This window comes from Podarcis muralis, chromosome 1, assembly GCF_964188315.1.
Source record: "Podarcis muralis chromosome 1, rPodMur119.hap1.1, whole genome shotgun sequence".
NCBI lineage: Eukaryota > Metazoa > Chordata > Lepidosauria > Squamata > Lacertidae > Podarcis > Podarcis muralis.
This window is the reverse complement of record NC_135655.1, coordinates 112,432,410-112,453,672: the sequence shown is the minus strand read 5'-3', so window position 1 is coordinate 112,453,672 and position 21,263 is coordinate 112,432,410. Positions and strand designations below refer to the sequence as shown.

Here is a 21,263-nt window from a genome sequence, read left to right as displayed (position 1 = left end):
ATTGTTGGTGGGACAATGATGAGTGGTCAGAGGGAGGAGAGGGAGCAGACGGGAAGGAGGAGGTGTCAGAAGCTGAAGAGGGAACAGGGCTTAGTGAGCAGGAAGAGGCTGTGGCAGAGAGCAGTCCAGACTCAGCAGCAGAGGGGGCCAAGAGGCAGAGATCAGGCAGGCTACTGAAGAAGCCAGGGCGTTTCCTGCTCCTGCTGCAACTAGTTCCCCTCCCCACTGGCCTTTTAAGACCACAAGAGGCATGAAGAGGGAAGACCAGAGACAGACACGTTGATGGAGTCTCAAATTGCTTGGGAAAGACTTGGGGACTTAGGCAAGTGTGGGAAGATGGGGACTTTCAGTCCTCACAACTGCCCCATTGGGGCAAGATCTACTGGGAAGAATTGCTGTGCTCACAAGGCCTGGTCTCCTGAGCTGTTTGTTTCTTAGAATAAAGATTTAAATTCACTGATGCCGTGTGAATTACTGCTGACCTCGCTCAGTATCCCATTCTTTCTCAAACTTGGGTCCCAGATGCTGTTGGATTACAACTCCCATCATGCCTAGCTACCAGGACCAGTGGCCAGGGATAATGGGAGTTGAGGTCCAACAACATCTAGGGAACCCAAGTTTGAGAAAGGCTGATACACTAGCTGGCAGTGGCTCTCCAGCACTACCTGGAGGATTTCTGGGATTGTACCTTCTGCTACCCACTGAGACATGATCTTTCCTCTTCCCTATCCTTTCTACACGGCCATCAAGGGAGTGGTTGAGTCCCAGAGGAGGAGGCTCCTTTACCTTGCTCCTGTCACTTGCTCTGACAAGTTGAGTGAAGAGGTGGTCAAGTGGAGGAGGATCAGGGCCACAGGACTCTGGTGGCCGGAGTGGGCCCCTGAGTCAGGACATTGGCCCACCAATACCAACCCTTGCAGATGTCAACATGAATAATGGCCTACCTTGCAGGACAGTTGTGCTATACAACCACTTTTCCCCTGAGAACAGCTCCCTGAGTTTGCATCTTCTACCCTCGATCTGAAGTGAACCCAGAGAACCAGCACATGCTGGCAAGATAGAGGATCCTGTCTCATATCATTTGGCATATACAATAGAACTGTGGTGGGCAAAGAGATGGCAGGGTCCATGGAGAGATGAGCACAAGCCAACCTATGCGGTTGAAATATCTTAGGAACCATTGACACAGGGCTTGGTTGCCCACATGCAACAGGAAGGAAGGGAGAAGGACTCTCAAGCATGTCACACGCAGCACCCCCCCCAACACATAAGGAATTGTTACTGTGGACTAAGTACTGTGGACTAAGTGGACTGTGGCCTGCAAAAAAAGAGGTGGATAGATTGCATGGGGGTCAAGGGCCTCAAGATGCTATCTCATCAGGAGGACGTAATAATTGGGGTGGAATTCAATGTTGCATTAATAGGAGCGTTCGGCCAGTGCAGGCATTTTGCATTTTTACCAGACAGAATGATCTCCCTTCCTCTTCTCCCCCTTTCTACCCCACGCACTGTTCTGCAGGTTCTCCTGAAATTCGAGAGCAGGATTTTGGGGTGGGAGGCATGTGGGGCATGTGGGAGAGGATGGAAGAAACCCCATTACACTAGCGGGACTCCTTGCGCTGGCTTCCGCTAGCACAGTGGGCGAGTTGAATAGCAGACATGCACCGCCTCTGTCGTTTCCTCGGCACCTGTTGCAGATCTTCCCTTTCCAACAAGCCTTTTAAAGTGGCGGTTTTTATCCAGGCATTCAGTTGGGTGGGTAAGGGACTTGCAGCCACTCACTCCTGCACATCACCCGCTTTACAGACTGTACATCCTGGGTGGCAGCACGAGTGAACTCACCCTTAGAATTCCTTGTTCACCTAGACACAGGTTGTTGTGTGCAGGTCGCAGCTTTTTAGATGACAGTCTCAGTGCCTTGGCTGTGCATGTAAATCCTTGACGAATATAGGCTGGGCGCTTAAGGCTTCAACCCCCGTCCCCTGCTCCCAAAGCATGCATCACAAAAAAGGAGGACAAAAAAGGACCCAGATTCGCATAGAATCGACATATGCTAATTTATATTTGTAGACACAAACTTAGAAATTCTGACTTTAGTGGTTTTGCCTGCAAAGCAGGCAGCAGGAGTGAAGACCTTTGCCCTGGCCAAGCCTATGGGCGTCCCTCCTGCTCTTTTGATGCAGGTTTAGAATGTTCTGTATTGTTTGTCTAAAAAGAGACAAATCATGCAAGTTGCCTTGAGTTTATTGGTGTGCCTTGAGTTTATTGGTGGAGAGTAAGGATATGGATGAATGAATGAAATACAAAGTGTTATGGGGGGAAATGGATTTTGAACTTGGACAAAAAGTGATGATGATGATGCCATGATATCTCCTCTCCCTGTCCCTCTGCTTTGTTTGAAAGCAAACAGATCAAAAGTTCGGTAGTTAAGACAACCCTTGTCCTCAGCCGTACAATCCAAGGGTTCTTGAATGAAGCTAGGAAAGTTCATTCAGGGTGAGATGCTTCGTATGTGGAGTAGCAGGAAACAAAATACTTTCCTGAGAAGAGAATTGAGTCCCAATGTCTGTGGTGGAACAGTAGTGTGACATCTTTAGGTTCAGATCTGGGGAAGAAGAGGAGGAGGAGGAGGAGGAGGAGGATTGTAGAGTTGGAAGGGGACCCTGAGGATCATCTGGTCCACCCCCCTGCAATGGAGGAATATTCAGGCGTCCCATACGGGGATCAAACCTGCAACCTTGGCGTTATCAGCACCACGCTCTAGCCAACCGAGCTAAGATGATCTGTTCTCTGCAGTGCTTTTTTCTAAGGGGACACATACCCCTAAACATTTTGTGAATCTTTGCACTTTCGTCCATTTACTGTATTTATTTTTCCTGATTCGAACTATAAAATGGTGATTTTCTTGAGTCAAAATGAGAGTACCCCTAAACATTTTTTTAATAAAAAAAAAAGCACTGGTTCTCTGTATCCATAGCAGTGCCCAGACAAGCTGACCCACCAGAAATACTGAGCTGGCAAGATGGACTTGAGCAACTTTTGGTTAGGCGGGCCTCTCTTTTTCCTTTCTGAAGTCCCAAACCTGTGCTTCACCTTCCAATAGTTTGGCTGAGTGTCTTTTTCAGAGCTCACCTTGCACAGCAAAGTGGACCTCTCCCTTAACCCTAGACTTTTATTTATTTCCCTGAGAACAGATAAGTACCATATCTACAGCTACCCCCTTTCCCAGGCTTAGGAGGCACCTCTAGAAAGAGCAGTTGGGGGTGCCCACAGGAACATGGATTGTAACAGAGCGGATTCTTCCTCAGCCCATTTCATCACAACTGCAAGGCAGCTGTCAGCTCAAGCCGGCCGATTCACGATTTCACTGCTCACCGCCACCATCCATAGCTGTTATCCCCCTCCACCCAACATACCCGCAATAACTGTCTAGGGGTGGGGTGGAGGGGGAGTGATGAGGGCCTCCAGGAGCCATTGCTAAAACAAGAGCCAGGGTTCAAAGTTGGCAGTGTTGGGGTGTCTCTCTGCACAGGCACCAACTCTTTGTCCTTGGCCAGCACCGAGGAAAGCAGGCACCCTGCAAAGGTAAAGAGCGCGCGCGCGCGCCCCAGCCCACAGGGGCGCGCGCGCGCTCTGCCAGCCGAGTAAAGCGAGCGAGCGCCGCCCCCCTCCACCGTTGCTGCCACCTTCTCCCTGTCAACTCCCCCCCCCCCCGCTACTCTTCCCACCAGGAGATACACCGCCCCCCCCCCCCGCCAACCCGCTCCTTCCTCCGTTTTGGAACTTTGCTGACTGCAACGTTCTGGAGCCGAACGTAGCTACACAAGGGGGCGGAGGCGGTGGAACGTTCGTTCCTTGCCTCGTTCCATCCGGCCTTTCCTCCCCCCCCCCGGGGAAAGCGGGGGGGGGGAGCGTGAGAAAGAGGGAGCTGGCGATCCCCGAACCACGTTACCCCTTACCCCGCCGCGGGAGCTGGCTTGGAGGAAACGGTGCGAGGTGGGGATTGGTGGTGGGGCTGGGGGGAGGAGAGGCGGCAAAGGGGAAATAAATAAATAAATTAGGAGGCCTCTGCAGCACCACCCTCCGGCCATCCAGCCGCACTGCACCTCCCCCTTTCTCACTCACTCACTCACTCTCCCCCCACCCCACCCCCCCGCTCCGACTCTCAATGTTCCACACTGCCCGGCCACAGAGCCTCCTCTGCTGCTTTATTTCAACGCCCCCCCCACCCCACACCCGGGGCTGCTTCCATCCCCTCCAAGGACATTTTCTCTCCCCTGCCCTCCCCCCTCCCGTCCATCCCTCCCCCCTCCGAGCTAACGTCGGGACAGGACGCCTGCGAAGGTAAAAGGAGAAACGGGTTAGGTGGCTGCAGCAGGAGCCTGGGCGAGCATGGTGGGGGGAGGAGGAGAGAAGAGGAGGAGGAGGAGGAGGAGGAGGGAAAAAGGAGCGCGGCGCCCGAGGTTGAGGGGGGGGGGGCGCGTTGAAGGAAGAAAGAGAGATTGGTAGAGGGAGCTTTGTTCTTGTTTTCAGCGCTTGCTGCCTGGTGGTGGCCGGCAGAGCCGGAGGAGCCGAGACTTGAGTTCACGCCTCACTTGGTGTGCACACACCACGCTGGTAGTGTGTGTGTGCGGGGGGGGGGGGGGAGGCTCCTGCCATAGCAGCCCCTCCATACCCTCCTGGCTGGGAGCTCGGCTCTCCCTACAAAGCCGAGGCGCGGGGGGGGGGGGCCGAGACGGCGACGACTCTCTCTCTCTCTGTGTGTGAGAGAGAGGGAGCGCGGGGTGGTGGTGTTGGGGGGGGGGGCAGAGCTGCAATTTTTGCCCTCCTGCAATTCCCGACGAGGATCCTCTGTTTTTTTTTCTTCTTCTAAAAATAGAAAAAAATATAGATATATAATACAAATATTCCAAGCCCTCCGATCTGAGCCTCCCTGGATGTGTTTTTTTTAGAGGGGGCAGGAGGAAAAAAATATGTCGGTCTGTTTTGTAGAAACTGATCAAGACTCGGTGGCGTTGAAAGCTTTGCAGAAGGTGCAGTTTGAATTATGCTTCTTCTTTTCTCTCTCTTTCTCTCTCTCTCTCTCTCTCCCTCCTCCTCCTTTCCAGCCTCCTCGGTGGTGACCAAATGCAATTCTTGCTGCCGGCCGTGTAAATAGAACCCGAGCTCGCGGGTTTCTCTGGACGGAGAGAAAAGCATTTGAGTCTGAAATAGCAAATCCTCTCCAGCCCTTTAAATACAGGGAAACAAGAGGGAGTGGGTGGTGTTGGTGGGGGGTTTATTTCTCACTCCCCCTCCCAATTTGTATATCAGCTTAAGTCTTGGGGGGTGGGGTGGGGGGGAAGGAGGAGATATATCTGCCTTGACCCCCTCTGCTCCAGTGTAAATATTTAGAGGGTATTACTGACTTGAAGGGGAAAAAATCCTATATTTTTTTGGCAAGCCTCTGCTATTTACAACGTGTCATAAGTTATTAATGCTCATTGCCTGAGTACTCTGCTAAATCTGCCTCATGCCTCCGAACAAAGTAGACAATTGACGTACTGTCTGAAGAATTGGGGAGTGTGTTGTGGGGCGGGGGGGGGGGGGGGAGGACGCATGATAGGATTTGGAGGTGGGAGGAGAAAATCCATTTTTTTTTTAAAAAAAAAGTCTTTTTAAAAAATTCATAAACATTGGAACTGTTGCATTGGAACCTCAAACTGAGACGTGATTTTGGTCAACCCTATTTCCCCCCTCTCGTACACCCCCCCCATTCCAATCTTCATCATGACCACTTTAAGGGGCACCAAATAAGTATGCTTGCAGATGACAGGGGACTGAATGAATAGCCCTTCGCTGGGTGGAACTGATTTTTATTTAACTATTATGTGCAAGAGAGAAAACGTAACATCAACAATCGACACACAGTCATAATAAAGAGGAATCAAAAGATTTGTTGTTCTTGGGTGAATTACAATAGAGTATAGCTTCAGCAGTCTTGGCCACCAAATGTATAACTAAGTCATATTTATTTTTCCTGGAAATTGACATGGTTTTTTTTCCTTTTTGTCCCTCCTTTGCTTCTTCCCTGAAAGTTTTCCAAGATGTCCAGTGACAGGCAGAGGTCAGATGACGAAAGTCCAAGTACTAGCAGTGGGAGTTCAGATGCAGATCAGAGGGACCCACCAGCTCCTGAACCTGAGGAGCAAGAAGAGAGAAAGCCTTCGGCTACCCAACAGAAGAAAAACACCAAACTCTCCAGCAAAACGACTGCCAAGCTCTCCACTAGTGCTAAAAGGTAATGTGTCCCACACACAATTTTTGAGGGAGAAAGGTTTTATTTTTGTTTGTTTGCTTTGCTTTGCAAACAAGGGAAGGTCCTTAAGGTGAGCTAACAAACTCTGAGATGTTGCTGTTCAGTGTTGGGATGGCGAGACCCGCATGGAAATAGTCCGTGGATTAAGAGGTCTCTTTCTAACACCGCGTCAGCATTGGCGGTTGAAAGGATCCAGGCAGAGTTGTGACCATTGCGCTGTTGGGTTCGCCCCCTGATTCTTGGGCGCTGCCGAAAGTGAGTGTGTTTAATGGGGAGTCGAGTTGTGAACTGCTTTGCCCCTGTATATGTGTGTGCTGGGGGGCGCTGCTTCGATTCACTTTGCCCACTCGTAGAGCAGCTCCAGTTTCCCTTGGGCGATGCGGTGTCACCATGAGAGGTTCGTTCATCCATGTACATTCATACCTGGATCTGAATGCTTCAACTCTTTCTTTTGGTGGGGATGGGAGGAAATGGGACGATTCATCATTTGGCTTGGGTTGGATGCTGTACTTGACGAGAAACGACTCTTTTGCTCTTTTTCTTTTTGGGAACCTCATGCATTCACATCCATAGAAGGTTTTTTTGTTTGGTTGGTTGGTTCGTTGAAATGCAAGCAGGTGTGCTAGCTTGAGTGCCTTTTACCTCCTCGGAAATACAGATTAATGACTGCCCTTCTATCTTGAAAGTTTCAAAAACTTGAGAGGAACCCGCTAGAGGCTACCTTTGCGCATCTATGATTTGCAGCGTTCTGAATATCCTCATTCACGGGTTAATTTTCTTTAACAGCCTTCTGAATTGGGCAGACTTAAAATGCCTCGTTGATCTCTGCCTCTTTGGAGATAACCCAGTAATCATTTCCTCAAAGCTCACTTTTAGCTAGGAATCTGCATTACATTCTCCAGTAGTGTATCTGACAAATGGCATCCAAGATATTTTAGGGTGCAACAATCTCCCACAAAGTCAGTGGGAGTGTTTAACACTTATTTCAGAGTGGGCCTATATGTTTGGAGGGTGCGTGTTGGAATATGCTGATGCCAAACTCCACACATTCATTAGCAGCTCTGAAACTTCGCCTTGCAGGTGGGCAGTCCTGCAAAAATGACTTGAGGGGTGTGTTAGCTTTTACCATCTGCTGCTTTTAAATCGAAAACAGTAGAGTCTGAAAATAAAAGTACGTACAGTCGTTGAGGAGGGACAATGATAAGAAGTGGATCTTTTGTGTAACTTCCGATGGATTTAAGATAACTTTTGCTAGCGGCTTACTAGGTATTTATATAGTAAGTTTACTGCTGATACATAAATCCAGTGAGTGATTCTTTTAATATCCTGCTTGATCTTGCAAAATCTTAGCCCTGTGTGTTATTTGACCTGATGTTTTGTGTAAATTCATGTATGGTACAAATCCAGAGCAGTTCCATCTAAATCATTTGTCATCGCCATGGATCTACTACAGGCAAAACATAAATTATCTGAACTTTGCAAAATTAGCAGTAGAATACTCCTCCCTTCAAAAGAGAGAGAGAGAAAGAATATTTTGTTCCTTCTTTTGATGACTTCTATTAACTGTAGCAAAACTGGTGAAACGTTTTCTCTCGGGATCCAGGCATCTTTATAACTGCTGTCCAGAGATACCATCTGGGCTGAAATCACAACTGATAGATCAGTGTTTGTTTTATTTTACGGGATTTCTGGAAAAGAAAAGAAAAATGTTTCGTGGGTTTGAGGAGAGAAAGCAGCAGAAGGATGTCAAGGCTTAGTTCCAGCAACCTGGCTGCATATATACCAAGGTGATTGAAATGCTAAAAGTCACTATTGGCAGCAGGAGAAACATTGCCCTCCCCCCAAAAAAGTGTCCTTGTTTGTCATGCATCAGCCTTGGCTACAACTCCCAGGCAATGTTGGTAGAAAAGTCATTCTCAAATATGCTTCTGTTTTCCTCCTTTCCCCCTCCCTCCCGGGTCTCATTTGCATATAAGATTAAAAAGAAAAAATGCCTCCCAAAGAGCAGTTGGAAATCCCTGAGACTCACTTTCCTGAGGGCTTGGTGGGAATTCCCACCGGGCTGAGGTGCAAATGCTCTATTTACCGTCACAGCTAAGAAAAGGGAAGCTGCAAAGTTTTCTCTGTTCTGGGATTTGGGTTATGCCTCTGAGAACAAAGAGGAAGCAGCCATGTTAGCATTACTGAAGCAAAACCAATCTTGCATTTAACTGCATGGTGGTAGAGGGCAGTGTAATTCCCCAATATATTCCTCAGGCTCTCGCAAACGCTCTGTGTCTCTTCTCATTTTGCCAACAGGATTCAAAAGGAGCTGGCTGAAATAACCCTGGACCCACCTCCGAACTGCAGGTACGGGGAAAACCGCCCAAACTTATGATTTTTTTGGGGGAGAGGGCTGTGGCCGCGGGGTGTGTGTGAGTGAGTGTGAGTGAGTGTGCCAACGAGGGCAGAAACGGGGGGCGGGGAGTTAGTGTGAACAGAGGAACGCTTGGCGTTGGACAGATGTGTCGCTCTGCAATGTTTGTAAGTGGCTTTAAGATAAATCAGGAGTTGTGTGAGGAACAAGTGCAGCCAGATGCTGGATAGAACGTACCATGAAGCTTTGATTGTTAGCTATACAGGGTAGGTGTCACGCTTGCTGGAAATAGTAGCCCTTGTTGACAAGTGCTATGTTTGCATAAGCTAAATTGTCATTACAGACGGGATTTCTTGTTAGCTTAGGGGGAGAGCTCAGGCTTACGGAATGGTGTGTTGGAATTGGAAGTGAAAGCAGGTAACCCCCTGGGTTGTTGTTGGTTTTTTTTGCGACTGCGCTCTGCTTTTCCCCACCTTCCTTTTTTTTTTGAAAGAAAGTTGTAAGTGCAGCATCTGGAAGTTTGGTTTTCTGGGCAGCCGAGAGTCCTGTGATAAAGAGGCATTGTAAACACAACTCAGAGACTCTTGGGAGCGGTGGAAGCTTTTAGCAAAGGAGAAGGGCAAGTTGGTGCGAATGAATGAATGCTTGTCTCTTTTTTTTAAAAAAAATGCGAGAACTCTGGGGGATCTCTACAAAGAGTGGACGCTGGCTCAGCCTTTCGTTGAGAAATGGTCAGTTGTCATGCATGCTTGTGCAGTAAACAAAACTGACGTGTTCCTCGAATATTCAGTGTTGGGACTGGGAAATAAAAGTTGTTCTGAACTGTGCTGGATACACCTATTGACTTTTTGCTCTTGATCAATTCTCGTACGCTTCCGTCCTCCGCACCCGCTGTTTGCGTTGCAGTTTACAGTGACCAGTATATTGGAAGCATTCCTCATGTGTGAGAATATTGCACTATTCGGGCGAGGATTGCTCTTTAATTGGATTCTGGGGGAAATAGCTGTCAGAGCCTAAGTGGCTTTTTTTATTTTTTATTTTGCTGCTGCTGCTGCTGTTGTGTTTTGGCGCAAGCGGTCTGTTTTATCACTTTTCTTACCTGCTCCAAAATAAATAAATACATCTTGACACCAGGAATTGGCGACAAAAGCGTTGACTTCTGCAGGGCAGGTCAAGCGCTATTCTGAGCTTTGTGCCGGCACTTTGCTGCAACAGGTCGGATAGTCTGTTCTTTGTTGTTGCATTTGTGTGGATTGTTGTTGTTGTGGTGGTGGTGGTTGTTTTGTGTTACTGCTGTGTGGTCACATCACATATCTGGTCTGGCATCCTATAATGGAAACAGCAAAGGATGATGGTAGAATGTTTTAAAGAGGGAAAGAAACCCACATGCATTTGAGACTGCTGTTAGAGAGACTGAGCTGTGAGCTTAGTGGCCCGCAATTTGAATTTCGACTTGGCACTGCCATCATCTAACTCTAAACTGACCATCAGGGTGAATTCCCAGCCCTTCCTGGAGGAACTGTGGATTGAACCTCCTTTCTGCATGCAAGGTGGATGCTCTCCTTCTAAGTTCTGGCTCTCCCCCCTGCAACCTCTCCATCCCAGAATACTGTGCTCTTGCAACCTTGCAGTGTTTCCGTAAAGTTCGCCAAGGCTGAAGTTGGCAGTCTTCAACCTGCAGATTAATGCTCTGCCTTGTTAAATTCACAGCTGAACTGGAAGATGAGGCAGAGGCTGCCTCTCTGGACCATTTCTCCTCGTCCCACTCCCCTCTGCCCGCCTTCCCTGCTGCGCAGCACAGCAGCAATCCTGTTTTCCTATAGCAGTGGGGGTGGGTCAGGTAGCATAAACAGTTAATTTAAAGGCAAAATGGCAAGATTTGGGTGGTAGCCTGAAAATTGTTGAGTGCGATAACCTACGTGAAGTGTTTCAAGCACACAGGGGGAACGCTACACAAATACCGGCGGCGAATGATACGTTGCGCCAGGGAAAGAAATATTTGCTTCTCCGAAAGTGGATTTTATCGTGCTGGGCAGTGCATGTGGGCAGTGCTTCCTATCCTTTCTTTCTGTTTGATGCACTGCATGTGTATGGAGAACTTTGGAATCCAGTAAGACTGCAGGCAGTGAGAGGGGTGGGGGGCTTATTGGTCTGTGGGTTTATTTTTGTTCTTGTTTTTATTATTCATTTTGTGTTTTTATCTTGTGTTGTTACGGTCTGAGGTCTACAGATGAAGGGCGGCGTGCAACTTGGATAAATATATAATAAAATGACAACAAACTGCATAGTAATAATAACAATAATAATTTATTATTTATACCCCGCCCATCTGGCTGGGTTTCCCCAGCCACTCTGGGCGGTTTCCAACAAAACACAAAAATACAATAACCTATTAAACATTAAAAGCTTCTCTAAACAGGGCTGCCTTCAGATGTCTTCTAAAAATTTGGTGGTTATTTTTCTTTTCGACATCTTGTGGGAGGGCATTCCACAGGGAGGGTGCCACTACCGAGAAGGCCCTCTGCCTGGTTCCCTGTAACTTGGCTTCTCGCAGCGAGGGAACCGCCAGAAGACCCTCAGCACTGGACCTCAGTGTCCGGGCTGAACGATGGGGGTGAAGACGCTCCTTCAGGTATACCGGACCGAGGTATAGTTGTTCTTCCTTGAAAGCAAAGAGAGTGCAGGAAGGAAATGATAATGTTAAAAAGAGGAATCAGTAGCGGTTATTTCTTTTTCTTTGAGATATGAGAAATATCCAGGGGTAAATATCCATGAGGTCCACTGTCTATGCCATGTGTGCCATTTTGTCCCCTCGATTGACAGGGCTGGGCAAAACCAGCATGCCATGCATGTATAGCCATCGTGGAACTTTAAGGGGGCCTGGCCCCTTCACTGAAATTTTTTTTGGGAGGCCCAGCTCCCCAGCCCTCTTACATGGTGTGTCTGGTCTGTGCAGAGAGGTCTAGGAAGAAAGGGTGACACTATGATCTAAACCTCTGAGCCTCTTGGGTTTGCTGATCAGAAGGTCGGCGGTTCGAATCCCTGCAACGGGGTGAGCTCCCATTGCTCTGTCCCAGCTCCTGCCAACCTAGCAGTTCAAAAGCACGCCAGTGCAAGTAGATAAATAGGTACTGCTGCAGTGGGAAGATAAATGGCGTTTCTGGTTTCCATCACGGTGTTTCGTTGCGCCAGAAAGCTGTCTGCGGACAAACGCCGGCTCTCTTGGCCTGAAAGCGAGATGAGCTCCACAACCCTATACAGTGGTACCTCGGGTTACAGACGCTTCAGGTTACAGACGCTTCAGGTTACAGACTACGCTAACCCAGAAATATTACCTCGGGTTAAGAACTTTGCTTCAGGATGAGAACAGAAATCGTGCTCTGCGCGGTGGCAGCGGGAGGCCCCATTACCTAAAGTGGTGCTTCAGATTAAGAACAGTTTCAGGTTAAGAATGGACCTCCAGAACGAATTAAGTTCTTAACCCGAGGTACCACTGTAGTTGCCTTTGACTGGACTTAACTGTCCAGGGGTCCTTTACCTTTGTTTACCTTACATGGCATGTCTGGTCTATGCAGAGAGGTCTCGGAAGGAAGGAACCACCTGTCTCTTTGCAGGTGCTCAGAAGCAGTGAGAGGCAACACCTCAGGATAAGGGATTCTTTTTCTCCCCGCCAAATCTCGTTCCATAGGACTGTAAGGGAAAGATAGTCTCTCTCTCTCCTTGCCCACCCAAACAGGCTTGCCCTTCTCATCTTGAGGAGGTTGTAGGTACGGTGAAAGAATTCTTAGTTTGTGACCGCTATGCTTTCCAGGGGCAACTTAGGATCTCCCCCCCCCCCAACACCTCTGGTGAGAGGCCCTTCCTCTCTTTAAGTTCTCGGTGATGTATACAGTAATAATAATAATAATAATAATAAATTTTATTTATATCCCGCCCTCCCCAGCCGAAGCTGGGCTCAGGGCGGCTAACAACAATCAAATAACCAAATAGTTGAATAATCACACACATGAATAATCATACAGTACTCAGGTAGGAGCATCTCACAGAGTTCAGGTGATTATCAGTGTACGGTCCCCAGTGTGGAACCAATGGCCATATTTTTTGAATTCTGCAGGTCTTTTGACAACAGTGGAGAAATCTGTGGAAATTACCTATGTTCACTTGTAAAAGTTTGACTGATTTTTTTAAAATGTGTTTCCGCCGATAATTATTTAACGTATAGTTGTCTGTCAGTTGTTCTTGTTTTCTCTATACAGTTTTAGCGTGTACACTAAGGGAGGTCTCTGATAAAGCAGCTTACTTGGAAAGTTTGATAAACAGCTCCCGGTTAAAATAATAAGCGTGGACACTGTGCCCCCTTGCAGGCTTGAAGTGAAGAGAACATAAATGCTGAAATATTTGGAATTTCCTGCTGTAATTTATGGGACGGAATGCTTCCTCCACCTGATACAAATTTGTTCACAAGGGTATTGCTTTTTTCATTTTGGTGGTGGTTTTTTTGGGTTTTTTTTAAAGAGGCCGTTGGATTCTACTGTCACACCAGCAATCTGGAAAAAAGTTCCTTGTTCTCTGTGAGAAATGAGAGGTGAATGAAAGTGAGGCTTCTGCAGTAAAAAGGTAGCATTATTGGGGGAGCTGTTTTGTTAGGGAATTGCCAGTACCTTGGAAGCTCAGGGTGTCTTCCAGTCGTGCTCTTAAACGGTTTTAAGGGCCATTTCGTAAACTGCATTTTGTCTTCAGAAACCACTTCCCAAGGATATAAATATGTGTGCCTTATGAAGGGCCCTTGTGTGCAAATAAACAGCAAATTACTGTTTGCAAATTACTCGCGAGCAATGACTGGAAATCCCTTTTCTGGGGCGTGTTTTGGCGAAAGCTGCAATTTGCACATGTGGGCAGCTTTTAGAAATTGCGCTGCGCTTTGTACCTGGGAACCGGCGCCCAAAATGTACCGTAGGAAGATAATAATAATAAAACGCATTTCTATATAGTGCATTTCAGACATGCGGAGCGCGTCATGTAGATTGTGAAATGAAATCGTTATCACAGACATTACCCCATTAAACAACATCCTCACCATTAAGCGACAGGCTCAGAATGTTTACAACAATATAGGCAGGGCATTGTTTCTTGCGCAGCTGAAGCGAGGCTCAGAATAGTAGCTTTTCAAAGTGAGATTTGAACCCAGGACATCCTTGCTTGCGGTCCCTGCTCCTGGCTGTTACACAGCATTGGGTAGGGTTACGGCCTCGTCGCCTTTTGCCCGTTCTGCTTCTGCAAATGGGATGAAAAGCCACAGTTGACTAGCATTTCCATCTGATTTTAAAACGATGCTCTCTCTGCTTTCTGTCTTGCATTAATTATCGTCGCAGGCAATCCATTCCAGATTTAAAAAGCCTGCTTAGCGTCACTCGTGCAAATGTCCTGAATTCAGAGCAGCAGGAAGAAACTGTTGTACTTTGTAGGTTGCGTTGGCACAATGCGGAGACACACCAGGTTGCCAGGTGCGCTGCGAACGTTTGGGTTTGGAATTCCCTGCATCATATTTATTTTCTTACGGTGCCAGGACTTGGTTGAGAAGGTTCTCGGTCATTAAAAGTGGAGCTTGATAGCAATATAACTCCGCTCACAACTTTAGTACTGCTAAGCAAGAAAAAAAGTGAGGTATTGTGGGGCAGGGCGGGCAGAGTGCTCTGCTTTGAATGGATAACCAGTCTCTCCATTGTTTAAAGCTCCAGCATTTCAGGGTAATCGGGATTCGCAACAAACCCAGTTAGATGCTGCCAAGAGTGATTTCTCGTCGTCCGAGCTAAAAAGTAATCACAAATGGTAAGAGGAAGCTTGGCTTCTTCTCGTGCCAGAACGATACTAATATGCAAAGGAAATGATTGGATTACTTTGGGGGTTGCTGTGTGTTATTTTGTTTATATGTATAATTAGGAAGCCACTGTGGTAAATGTAATTGGGGATAATTTACCGTGCAGCAAGCGTTAGCCTTCCTCACTGACTAGCAGCATTGCAAACATCGCGGCTTGCTCCATAATACAATTATGTTTATCACCCTTTATCTGATGAATGTGAATATTCAGTGTGGTTTTTTTTGCCGACAATTTGGCTTGCAATTTATTTATTTGCTGTTTATTTGTTTGTCGGAGCTAGAGCTATATTCACACATTACAGCCCTTCCCAAATTTGGCAGCGTTGCTGTTAGATTTCAATTTCTGTGTGAATTCTTTTGAGCTTCGTTCTTACTCTTCCCCCACCATCCACTTAACATTCCCATGTAACAGCTTCTTATATTTCACCTGATTTGACCTCTTTGTACTTGACACTTGGAAAGAACAGGCCTTTTCCATCTTGGCCATTTGCTGATGCACATCCAAGACATTTGCAAGCAGTAGTTTAATGTGTCAGTGAGACAAATCCATGCTTTATTTTATTTTTATTTATTAATTAATTTATTGCATTCGTGTCCACAGAGCTCAAGGTCCTGCTCCTCTACCTGTTCTTCTCTCACCTTCACAACAACCCTGTGAGGTTGGCTCAAAGGGAACAGCGACTGATCTCAGGTCACCCAGTGAGCTTTGTGTCTGAGTGGGGATTTGAACTTGGAGTTTCTCAGTCTGAGTCTTGATGCTCCAACCTTGGGATGGGGAGCCTGCGGCGCTTCAGACATTGCCAGACTCCCAACTCCCTGCAGCCCCAGCCACCATGACCAATGAAGGGTCAGGGTTAATGGGAGCTGTATTCCACAACATCCGGAGGGCCACAAGTTCCTCACCTCTGCTCTAACCACTATACCACACTGGTTTGGAAACATGAGCCAATAAGGTGTTGACTGTGTGAATGCTCAGAGTGTGGATGGGGAGAGCGATATACATGCAAGCCCCACCCCAGTGTCCTTGAAGCTGTATTGCCCTCCCTTACTCCTCAACCTTCCTTGTGTTATGTTGGAAACATCTGCAGTGGGCTTCTATTCCTGTTGGCTTGGGTTTTTTTGCTTTATCTTGTCCATGGTTCTACATAGAGGGTTCAAGGGAACACGAGTAGAAGCCCCTTACAGACCTCCCTCCTGTAACATTAAGGGGAGGGGCAATCTTTCTGCCTGATGCCAAAATTACAATGAAGGAGTTGCCAGGCAAGCTTCCTTTGGGAGCACATTCCCCAGTTGAGGAACTGCCACTAAAAAGGCCTCCTCCCTACACCACAGACGCCTGGAGAAGGCCCTTTGCTGAAGATCCCAGAGCAGTGTTTCCCAAACTTGGGTCTCCAGCTGTTTTTGGACTACAACTCCCATCATCCATAGCTAGCAGGACCAGTGGTCAGCAATGATGGGAACTGTAGTCCAAAAACAGCTGGAGACCCTCGTTTGGGAAACACTGTCTTAGGAGTATAAACGAGATTAGTGGTCCATCAGGATTACTGTCCTCAAGCCGTAAAGGCCAAAAACACGACTTCAAATTTAGCCCAGAAACTAATTGGGAGTTGGGATTGGCACAACAAACTGGCAGAAGAGAGGTGTAATGTGATGACAATCACCTAGCCTCACAGCTGTATTTTGGACCAATTGTGGTTTCTCCGAAATGCCTTCTGCAGAGTGCCTTGTATTTTTCATGTGCTTTTGTTCTCTGTGCTTCCCTTCCCTTCACTTCTTGGCCTTCAGACCTGTTTCAGAAGTAGTAGCCCACTATTCCACAAACGGGTTAATTTACACCATCATGTCCACTATAAAATGAACATGGGAGATTTTGCTTAACCAAGCAATATCAGATTTTTGCAAGGCAACAATAAAAGAGATCAGAATTAATCAGTCCATGATACAATTGAGTGCAAATTAAAGCACAAGCCAGCACTGTGACAAATGTGGACTTTCAGTGTTGTGAGTCTGGGGTTTTAAAAATAGAACCTAGACTGCAATCCAGTGCATCTCCTGCCTGAACTAAAACATATTGAGTTCAACTGGACTGAACTGCCAGAACTGAATCCTCAGGCATGTTTTAGGCACAACCTCTTGGAAAAATCCTGCTCAGTCTCAATCTGCATAGTGTTGAAGAGTTAGGTTTTAAACAGTTTTCAGTTCAGACCTTTCGGATGCTTTTATGATACCAGTCACTATAAACCGACTGGTGGCCTCATAAAAGTTGACTTGCCACTTCGAATGGAGCTCAACAGGTTGTGGGCTGGCTCCCATCAGAGTGGCCACATAAGATCAGCTGAATTTTGAGAAACAACCAGGACAGGACAGAAGGCAGACAAAGGTCTCACCATCCTTCCAAAGCCAGCTATTCAGATCAGCTCAGAATTTCTCTTTTCCTCGGTCAGTTACAACTTGGAAAAGCTGGACTTTGGGAACAGTTGCTCACAGAGCCTGTACCGAGCACCCAATTCTAGCCTTCCCTATTCAGAAGTCAGACCCAAATAGTCTTACTAAGTCCGTGTCGCAGGAATAGCCACCATGGCAACCTCCCAAAATTGCTGGGACTTCTTTCCCCATCATTCCCGACCATTGGCTGCCCTGGCTGGGGCTGACAGAAGTTGAAGTCTAGCAATATTTTGACGGTACCTGGTTGCCTTTGCAGGGACGCGGGTGGCGCTGTGGGTAAAACCTCAGCGCCTAGGATTTGCCGATTGCATGGTCGGCGGTTCGAATCCCCGCGGCGGGGTGCGCTCCCGCTGCTCGGTCCCAGCGCCTGCCAACCTAGCAGTTCGAAAGCACCCCCGGGTGCAAGTAGATAAATAGGGACCACTTACCAGTGGGAAGGTAAACGGCGTTCCGTGTGCTGCGCTGGCTCACCAGATGCAGCTTGTCACGCTGGCCACGTGACCCGGAAATGTCTGCGGACAGTGCTGGCTCCCGGCCTCTAGAGTGAGATGAGCGCACAACCCTAGAGTCTGTCAAGACTGGTCCATACGGGCAGGGGTACCTTTACCCTTACTTTACCTGGTTGCCTTCTCCTATCTTGGCCTAAAATGACCACCCAGCCTGCTGCAAATTGTTGTAGCATTTCCCAGTTCGCTGTTTTTCCTGGACGTGTATTTTACCTGTCTCTCTGCCCGCGAAACACGTGCACTCAAATTCAACCTTTTGCCTGACATCCAGGGCTTAGCGCATTTTCCTCGACAGCTGGTCATAACATTCAATTGATACACTAAGCCTGTTAAACCAAAGGCTGACAGGAAATCTGTGCCATTCACTTCCCTAGTAATCATAGCCGAGCAAGGAAGTAACCCTTCTTCTCATAAAAACGAAAAGGGTCAGGAGTTTCTCATCCAGGAGCTGTCCTCAGACTTTGCTTAATGTGGCTTCCTTTGTATCTCAGCAAAACCTGAAGGGCGAATGTGTGGAGGATGTAGAATTGTGAAAATCACAACTTCTGTAGCCATATTCAAGGCCTTGGGTTTTCCCCAACCCTGATCTCTAATAAAAATAAAATGAACACTGGCCAGGTCCCTATCATTTAGATAGATTTCTCTCTCTCTTTTTCACAGCAGTGTAACAACACTTTACTTTCTTTCTTTTTTGGAGTGGGGGGGAGTTTCCTCCTAAGCACCAGCAGCCTGCAAGGGAGAATGGCATTTAATTTGAAGGAAACTTTTGGAACCCTCATCTTAGGGGAAATTTGCACTTGGCAAAAAATGCAAGTTAATTCCTTGAATGCTGTTGTGGAATTTCCTGCCTTCGGAAACGGGTTTCCACGTGTTTTTGTTTTTGTTGTTCCCTGCTAGGGAAAAAGAGTTCAAAAACAATGCTTCTGTTTGGACGACGCAGTTCAAAAGCAAACTCCGAGTTGGCTTTTTGTGTTCTGACGTCTTTGAAGCGCCAGCCTCCTCCCCCCCCCCCCGCCCCGTTATTCTCTCCGGCGTATAAAGGAAATTTACTTTCCTTTAGTTTCCTCCCCGGTTTTTTTGCGAGTGAGTGCATGTGCATAAACACAACGCGCCACTGAGATGATCTTTGATTGTGGGAATCTCTGCTGTCGCTGTAATAGTGACTAGAGATAGCAGCTGTGGCATTTGGTCATCTAAGCAGTTGTGACAGGAGTTTGCCATGCCAGTGGATCATTGCCAGTATTATACAGCTGTCCAAAAAACGGTGATGGATAGGCTCACAAAGGCGATTCTGTTTCGCTGAACTAAAAATCACAAGTTCTGCAAACATAGGAAGCTTGCCTTATAACTGTCAGATTGTTGGTCTATCTAGCTCAGTATTGTCTAAAAGAGCCAGTGTGGTGTAGCGGTCAGAGTGTTGGACTAGGAACTGGGAGACCAGAGTTCAAATCCCCACTCGGCCATGAAGCTCACTGGGTGACCTTGGGCCAGTTACTGCCTTCTCAGCCTTGGCCTACATCACAAGGTTGTTGTGGGGATTAAGCAAAGAGGGGGAGAACCATTCATGCCACCTTGAGCCCCTTGGAGAAAAATGGGGGATAACACAGCCCCCTTGTGTTAAAATTATTGTTTTTAACAGGGATGGGATTTTAACTTGGGTGGGTGCTGTTCTTTTTGGAGGGTGGGGTTGTTTTAAATTGTTGTTAAATGTTATGTGTTGCGGCAGCTAGACTAAGGTTACCAGATTTTCCCGTGGACAGTCCCCGGATTTACAAATCAGTCCCCATCCATTGAAATTGAAAAGTGTCCCCAGATTCATTGAAAAAAATCTGGTAACCTTAAGCTAGACTGGTGACTGGGAGTGGCCGCCGAGACCGTATAACACCGGTCCTGAGAGACCTTCATTGGCTCCCAGTATGTTTCTGTAAAGGGAGTTGGGGTTGCTTGTGCATAAAGGGTGCTACTGTTCTAGGCAACGTAGCCTGGCTAAACCTTTCCCTGGCTGGACAGCCCTTTCTCCATGGCTGTGTCAGTCGCTGGCAGAATCCGTCAGTGGGCGTTTCCTGAACTTCTTCCAACATAGAAACTCTTTGACGCCAAGTCTCCTCCTAGCCTCCCTGCGTGGAAGTCTCCTGCGCAGAGTGGGCGTGCCCAACGGAGGTCCTGTGCTCTCCCCGCTGGTCTCTGTGGAAGAGTCTTGGAGCCCTCTCTCCGCAGTTTCCCCTTGCTTCCTGGTGTCACTCCTATTTCTTTCCTCAAAGGAAGTGTTCTCTCTCCCCCTGCTGGTCCCTTCTCCTGCATCGTTGGGGAGCCTTACCTCCACTCTAGGCTCCGATGGCAGTTCCCTGACAGTTTCCAAGCACAATTCTAAGTGTTGGTGTTGACTTTTAAAGCCTTAAACGGCCTCGGCCCTGTATACTTGAAGGAACGTCTCCATCCCCATTTTTCATCCTGGACTCAGAGGTCCAGCTCCTAGGGCCTTCTGGTGGTTCCCTCACTGCGAGAAGCCAAGTTACAGGGAACCAGGCAGAGGGCTTTCTCAGTAGTGGCACCCGCCCTGTGGAACGCCCTCCCATCAGATGTCAAGGAAATAAACAACTATCTGACTTTTAGAAGACATCTGAAGGCAGCCCTGTTTAGGGAAGTTTTTAATGTTTGATGTTTTATCGTGTTTTTAAGATTCTTTTGGGAGCCGCCCATGGTGGCTGGGGAAACAGCCAGATGAGCGGGGTATGAATAATAAATTATTATTATTATTAGCATTAGGATTTTTGTATTTGTGCCATGAAGTATTATTTAGGGGTTTTTTTTTTGTTGGGGAGTATATTGTTTATTAGTGTGCATATATTTGTATTTTAATTGTTTGTGTTATTTTTATGTTTGATGATGATGAATAATGCTCTCCAGTGTTTCAGATTGGGTGTGTGTGTATGTGTGTGTGTGGGGGGGGGGCATTCCCAGTCACACCAAGCAAATCAGGAATCTTCTGCATAGAAAGCATATCTGTCACTGAGCTGTGGCTGCTCCCTGATAGTATAATCCAGACTCCATGTTAAGGAAGAGCTGAATGCTGGGGCTTTTATATATTAAGCAAATTAAAAATACTTGGGCATTCTCACTTGTTTGCACACTTCTCCTTCTGCTGGCTATGGGAATGGAGATATGAAATAATAAAGCAACTTTACCTGGAACTCGCAACATACTTTCATGCCTTGAGTTCTTCTAAGTCCTGTTGATTTTGTTGCACGAGTTTCCTGCTTGAAATTAATGGCATTCAAACATGCTAAACTTTGGCCGGATCTCCAGAGGGATGCTGGTGTTGTCTGGACATCGGATTTCGCATCCAACACCAGATTATATGCTTGCGCAGAATTGTGGAATAGTTGCAGTTCAAAGGCTATTTGAGCTGAAGGAATCCTGAGTTACATCTGCAAGTCCACAAATTGCTATGTTTGGTGAGTCCAGAATGGTCTCAATCTCTCTGAGATGACTCTTTGCAAATTTCATACAGTGGTACCTCGGGTTAAGTACTTAATTCGTTCCGGAGGTCCGTTCTTAACCTGAACTGTTCTTAACCTGAGGTACCACGTTAATGGGGCCTCCTGCTTCTGCCGCGCCGCCGGAGCACAATTTCTGTTCTCATCCTGAAGCAAAGTTCTTAACCCGAGGTACTATTTCTGGGTTAGCTGAGTCTGTAACCTGAAGCGTATTTAACCTGAAGCGTATGTAACCTGAAGCGTATGTAACCTGAGGTACCACTGTACTGGCTATCAAAGTGGC

At 47.3% G+C, this 21,263-nt stretch overlaps 1 protein-coding gene across 4 annotated transcripts in view; it reads left to right on the top strand.

The window, feature by feature from the left end:
• Nucleotides 1-4,185: 4,185 nt before the first annotated feature.
• The window catches only part of UBE2E3 (ubiquitin conjugating enzyme E2 E3), an 88,439-nt gene continuing 71,361 nt past the window's right edge, over nt 4,186-21,263 (top strand). The window contains exons 1-3 of one of the 4 annotated variants that reach the window (XM_028748257.2): nt 4,186-4,344; nt 6,078-6,280; nt 8,597-8,647. In XM_028748257.2, the coding sequence (XP_028604090.1) occupies nt 6,087-6,280; nt 8,597-8,647 (245 nt within the window). In that variant the 5' untranslated portion in view covers nt 4,186-4,344; nt 6,078-6,086. Of the gene's footprint in view, nt 4,345-4,795; nt 5,034-6,077; nt 6,281-8,596; nt 8,648-21,263 lie in introns of those variants that run through there. The other 3 variants (XM_028748238.2, XM_028748231.2, XM_028748248.2) reach the window with 3 other exon arrangements.